Source organism: Anneissia japonica, unplaced genomic scaffold, assembly GCF_011630105.1.
Source record: "Anneissia japonica isolate Jap-2015-1 unplaced genomic scaffold, ASM1163010v1 scaffold1430_len515961_cov162, whole genome shotgun sequence".
Taxonomy (NCBI): domain Eukaryota; kingdom Metazoa; phylum Echinodermata; class Crinoidea; order Comatulida; family Comatulidae; genus Anneissia; species Anneissia japonica.
Window position 1 is genome coordinate 248,338 of NW_022693412.1, and position 6,216 is coordinate 254,553.

Here is a 6,216-nt window from a genome sequence, read left to right on the forward strand (position 1 = left end):
GCCCCAACCATGCTGGGGCTGAGGTGGCATAGGTGTGTGAAAGTCCCTCCCTATCCACATTCACTCTATTTTGAATACCTTGATCTGCAACTGATATCATATAATTTATTTCGTTGTTAAAAGCAATCAAGAATACAATGCCAAATATTAGAAAAACGAGCAAATTTAAATTCCCACAATCAAAGTGGTGACCGGATCAAAAAGGGGCCCTCAGTCTCAGGATGCCACAGGGCCAAGGGCCTATCGTTAGGCCACTGCCGGTGTAGTGCCCAATCACCACCAGAAGGACCTCACTGGAAACAAGTATTCTTCCGACTTTTGTGGGTTATTCTTGGTGTTTACACCGAATATATCCATCCACCCATAAGGGACAGATATAGAGAAAGAAATGTGTTTAGAAATGGTGGAGACCACAGACATTTAAAAAAAAAAGCTTGTTTTGGAGTAGGCCTTCAGTGACATCATGCTCCCTTCTTTCTGGTCTTCTTCTCTCTTTCTTCTTTATTTTTTGGGGGTTGAAATAGACCCGCGTCTCCTGGACCCACCCTGAAACGATTGATTGAATGATTGTTTGATAATACTTTTTATATTGGCAAAGCCAAGAAATTGCATGTGCATAAGCATATGCATAGACCTAATATAAATATGTTGCACGCAAATATTCAAATTAAAAATATGTGTGTGCAAAATATTATTCACACATTTTTTGGCATTGTCTAAAAATTAAAGTTTTTCATCCTTAACACTTATCTCTTGGGGGATTACCCACCCCGGTGTCACTTCGTGAGCAAAATTATTTTACTGATATGCATGGTGCTCCTAACATTGTTTGGGCCTGGGACCCACGACTCGTCCTTGCACCACTGGGAGGACCATGTCTATTAATGTTATAACAAATCAATCAGCCAATCAAATATATTATACAGCACGTAACATAACGGTACCATTGTTCATAGTTACAAGTAAACACAACATACTGTATTTGTCTTGGCCACCATGAAGTAAGAGTGGGGCCCCTTGGCCTATCTGGGGTTCATTTGGACTCGGAGGAACTAAGCATTTCCCCAGAAAGCAGACTGATGTACATATCTGGTCAAACCTCCATAGTAAAGTGATGGGTCGTAGTTGGACTGACCACTTCTAATAAATCAGTCAAGAGTGTGTTTGTGGGATTTTGTTCTATTTGATTTTTTTGAAAATTACAGAAAAAGTTACCGTATTGTCAAGGCGTTTTAGTAGAGTGATGGAGTACAGTAGTAAGAAGGGCTCGGGAATTTGCTTAGACTAGTAATTTTGTTCTTTGTAGACTGGTTTATTTAGTAGGTTTTTGTTGCTTGGTTTATCTGAATTTGTTATTTTGAACGCACCGTCCTTTGACGCGTGTATATGGGGTGGTGGGGTGGGTGTGTTTATTGGTTATGTGAATTTGCTTAGACTAGTAATTTTATTCTTTGTAGACTGGTTTATTTAGTAGGTTTTTGTTGCTTGGTTTATCTGAATTTGTTATTTTGAACGCACCGTCCTTTGACGCGTGCCACTGATGTAAAAGTGTATGTTCGAATAAATTCTATTATTATATTATAATCTCTAGACAGATACTATCTACAACATATTAAAAAACTACTGTAACAATTAATTTGTATTATTCACCTACTTAATATATATTATAAATTTATTGATAGAGGCTACAACAAGTATGTTATAAAACTATTAGTAGCATAGTTGCATAATGTCTATCTAAATCTGCTTATAATCTCTATAGAGGCTACAAGAAGCCTACACAAAAACTAGCTGTTTTATGGTCTATTATGCACCTATTAAAATTAGCACTAATAAAGCTTATTAACAACTACTAGCAATGGTGTAACTCACAGATCTACCATAAATAGCGCTACAACAATTTATGATGGCGCCGTACTATGGCGACAGGGCTCTATCTCGGCTAATTTGTTTTTGTACGTTGTTATCATATCTCATTATTGACGTCCACTCCACTATCACCTACTCCAAAGATGAGATATTAAGACTTAGGCCAGCAGCACCAGTGATCCCAATCTGTAGACTTAATGTCTTTCCTGACGATATTTTACTAGGCCCCCGATCGCCTGAGCCATTGGGAATAAAAGAGATCCAACAGCGGAAAAGAGGCCGGCGAGGCGGACTGCTTGCCAGGCTTCGTCGCCACTCACATAGACTGCCGCTACCTACTATATACTTGGCCAATGTGAGATCAATCCGTAGTAAGTACGATGAACTGCTTTGCAACATAAATTGCAAAAAGGAATACAAGGACTGTTGCACCTATGCACTGACGGAAACCTGGCTGGACTCTACGGTTCCCGATCAAGCAATTACACCCCCGGGATACAGCTTATACCGTCTTGATCGTGACTTCCGGAAAGTTGGAAAATCGTGTGGTTTTAAGTATATTTTGCGATTACATATAAACACCTATTTTTTAATTATGTTCCATTTTGGCTTGAGTGACAGTAGTTTTTATATGTCTAGTTTGTTGCCTGTCTATAAATTATGAGTTTAGACACCAAAATCATATCTGTAGCTTATTTAGTTCCAATTTATATGCACATTTTTAGATAAATTTGGCGGCCATTTTGAAAAATGGCCGCCATTTGTATACAAGGCGTAAAATCAAGTGTCAACAGGGCTTAGGGCGACCAGAAGGGATTAATTAGGATATCTGGCTATGTGGATTGCTTCTAACATTCCACTCCCCCTAACTCATTTTTTTCAGATTTTTTTCTAGTCTATTTCTGTATTTGTTTGCAGTCTAATGAAGTTACTTCTAGCAGTGCAATGGAAAAGGAAGGGCTGGTAAGAAGCATTGCATCCCTAAGAGAGTGTGGTGTTTCCATTAACACTCTGGTGACTGACCGCCATTCCCAAATACGGAAGTGGATGAAAGACAACCCTGCAGATGTTCACCACAAATGTGATATTTGGCACATCAGCAAAAGTATGTAGAAATTACTTATTATTTCAAATTTGACATTTTTAAAATGTCTAGAAGCATGTCTATAACAAAAACATGAATTGACATATAGACTAATCTAAACTATCATTTTATCTTACAAAAAGGCTTAAACAAGAAATTGAAGACAGCTGCTAATCTTTCTAGTTGCACATCAATTAAGCCTTGGATACAAAGCATTACCAACCACTTGTATTGGTGTGCTATATCCATACCTGATGGGAATGCCGAATTAAAAGTTGGAAAGTGGAAATCAATAGCAAGCCACATACAAAATATTCATTCTGGACATGACGACCTATTTCCGGAGTGTCTCCATGTTCCGCTGGTTGGCCGAGAACGTAAAATGGATGGTGCCAGGTAAATAACTGCAACTAACTGTATATTATTATTACTAAAGCATAATTCGCAGTACTGTATTATTGTTTACTGTAACATTATTTGATCAATTCTATTTCAGGAAGCAAGGCCACTCAGGTCCTCTTGCCTATAATATTAAACCCCAGGCTGTGCCAAGATGTGAAAATTATGAGTGAAACATTTCAGACATCGAAATTAGAAGCATTCCACTCAACATTGAATCATTTTGCTCCAAAAATGAATCATTTTTCATATTGGGGTCAAAAGTGCAGGCAAGTTGATATTTTAATAAGTGGTATTTTACTGAATGATCTTGTATTTGTTGTTTTACATTGTTTATATTGTTTATTGAGTAATAAAATTTGTACTTTTTATTACCACTGACACTAAATCAGTAATGTTAAGAGGATCGGAATGGCTATGGATAAACAATGTAAAACAATGTCAATAATGACCCTGGAAAGGCTCAATCAACTATGTAACAACATGAATGTATTGTCTTGTATATGTAAAACCTTATTTATCATACACATTTTCAGGACTCTGGTAGCAGCATCGCACTATAATGAAAATGGTGGACGTATCCAAGCCACAACGAATGATGGTGAGAAATGTTTTGGGGTAGCATTCCCTAAATTCAAAAAGGGGGTCTTTGTTGTGAAGCCTGTTTATGTTGAACAAACATTCAGTAAGTTATAATTACCCATATATCTATATATATATTTTTTTATTTTGGATAACACAGCAATAATAATAATAATAATAATAATAATAATAATAATAATATTCTTGTAGAAATATATGCTATATAAACGTTAATGTTAAGTTATATTACTTAAATATTTATATAGTGCCAATCCCAAATTGAATGATCAAAGGTGCTGATATAACAGTACTATAAAAATTGATCCATGTATTATTTGATTAAGTGGTTTTTTTTTTTTAAACTATTTTACGTATGCAGAGTATGCAGATGCAGTAATAGCACAAGTAATGGAAACATGTGCTGAAGGACAGGTACATCATTTAGAAGCACCTCCATCTGCTTTATGCTCCCACTTTGAACACCCAAACAAGCAAGAGGCTGTAGCACTTCATCGCTCACGTTTTGTTTGAGATGGTGTAGCATGTTGCAAATTATGTGTTCTCATGATATTTGTTCTGCGGCCCTTTTTTCACTAGTATAAATGTTGTTTTCTCTTCATCATTTCAATATTATGTACACATTTTCAACAGAAGTATAAAACCAGCAAACAAATACAAAGTTTAAATAATGTAGTTTATTTTTTATTGTACACATGTACTTCCAATATAGTTTGCTTTGTCAGTTACATTGACAATAAGTCAGTATGTAATGACACAACCTAGTAGTATTTTTAAGATTTTCTGCGAGAAATGTAGCATAACTACATCATATAAAGAGTGCTTATGCTCCATGGGAATTTTTAAAAGCTTTGATGGAAATTTAAATGTATTACAGTGTATCCTGAATGTAAATATATTTGCCTGGACAAAAATGTGAATTAAAACTGGCATTGATGAGACAGAAATTATAAAGGTGGATACTTGAATTAACATATTTTTTTGATTAAAATTTGCTGCGAATTTTGATAATGGCACATGCAGGTATTACAGTACGCTGATGTTTTCCTCTGTATCCCCATATCCATTTTACAAAATTTCTGTAACTTGTATGTCGATATTTTCTGTAAATAAAAAATATTTTAAACTTAAACTTTAAACATGCATTCCTTTTATTAATGTTTTTTAGTTTGTATATTTCGTTTTTACAGTATTTAATAAATAAATAAATAGCTTACTAATGTGTGGTCCCTTCTCTCTTGCCTTTCTTTGGAATTTCATCATAGGCCAGTTGTAATGCCCATATGTCAAGGCAGATAGATCTAAATCCAGGATGCTGTGTAATGCATTTCATATTTCCATCAACAATAGCTGGGGCATCTTCAATGAATTATCTTTAATTTTCATAATTTCCATACAGCATAAACACTCCTCAGTTGTTGGCATTACACTACATTTCTCACAGGAACACATAAAATTTACAATAAATAATATGTTATTATTTTATTACTATAGTCTATAGTTTAAAAATAATATTAATAATTTACTCCTCGGGAGCAGACTGTTGGAGTTCGAAATGTTCGTACAGTAAGTACTGTAAACATGTAATGACAATGTAATGGAGTCTTTAAAATATTGTATCTAGGCAACGTAACATTATTAACGAATACAGTAATAGGCTACATGATGATGCCAGGTAGTACAACAAATACTATATAGACCTGGACCCTGCTTCGGAGTCTAGGCCTAGGTACGCCTACTAGGGGCCTAAATAATTATATATCTCTGTGTTAATAATTATCACATTTATTTAAACTAAAAATCGCCGATTGGCACCGTTATCTAGGCCTACGATGTCTCGTAATATTTAGGATAGGGCGGCCCTATAGAAGTACTGTATCATAATTATCAGACATTCTAGCCTAGAATGCCCAGATAAATAATACGTATGTAATAAGTAGGTAGGCCTAGTAGACTAGAGGGGCCTAGCCTAGGCCTGTAATAAAACACTGTTTGTAGCCAATAAATAGCTATGTTTGGGTGCAGGTCAACTCGGCCACAAGTCAACTCGGCCACAGTGAACTCGGCCACAAGTCAACTCGGCCACAAGTCAACTCGGCCACAAGTCAACTCGGCCACAAGTCAACTCGGCCACAAGTTATGTAATGTAAATCTAAGTTTTTGCATCCTTTTTCTTCAATATTATGATTGAAATAAAGTACACAGTATGTTTTAGTAAAACAGGACCACCACACTACCAAAAGAGATTTGAATGCCTATGAATT

General features: G+C 35.7%; 1 protein-coding gene and 1 long non-coding RNA gene across 2 annotated transcripts; one reads left to right on the forward strand and one right to left on the reverse strand.

The window, feature by feature from the left end:
- The first annotated feature begins 2,695 nt into the window (after positions 1–2,695).
- On the forward strand, positions 2,696–3,616 carry LOC117100721. The gene is made up of 3 exons (XM_033240513.1): positions 2,696–2,974; positions 3,097–3,349; positions 3,450–3,616. The coding sequence occupies exons 1-3, from the start codon at positions 2,815–2,817 to the stop codon at positions 3,523–3,525; spliced, it is 489 nt and encodes a 162-aa protein (XP_033096404.1). The 5' UTR covers positions 2,696–2,814; the 3' UTR covers positions 3,526–3,616.
- Positions 3,617–4,610: 994 nt separating this feature from the next.
- Positions 4,611–5,571, reverse strand: LOC117100729. Its single transcript, XR_004444167.1, has 2 exons — positions 5,170–5,571; positions 4,611–5,055 (listed from the first exon to the last, which is right to left on the reverse strand). It is a non-coding gene; the product is annotated as an uncharacterized LOC117100729 (long non-coding RNA).
- Between the last annotated feature and the right edge of the window lie 645 nt (positions 5,572–6,216).

Coding starts and splice junctions, on each gene's coding strand:
- LOC117100721 (XM_033240513.1), top strand. CDS start 2,815: ATGGAAAAGGAAGGGCTGGTAAGAAGCATTGCATCCCTAAGAGAGTGT. Junction 2,975..3,096: donor TATTTGGCACATCAGCAAAA/GTATGTAGAAAT, acceptor TCTTACAAAAAG/GCTTAAACAAGAAATTGAAG. Junction 3,350..3,449: donor CGTAAAATGGATGGTGCCAG/GTAAATAACTGC, acceptor ATTCTATTTCAG/GAAGCAAGGCCACTCAGGTC.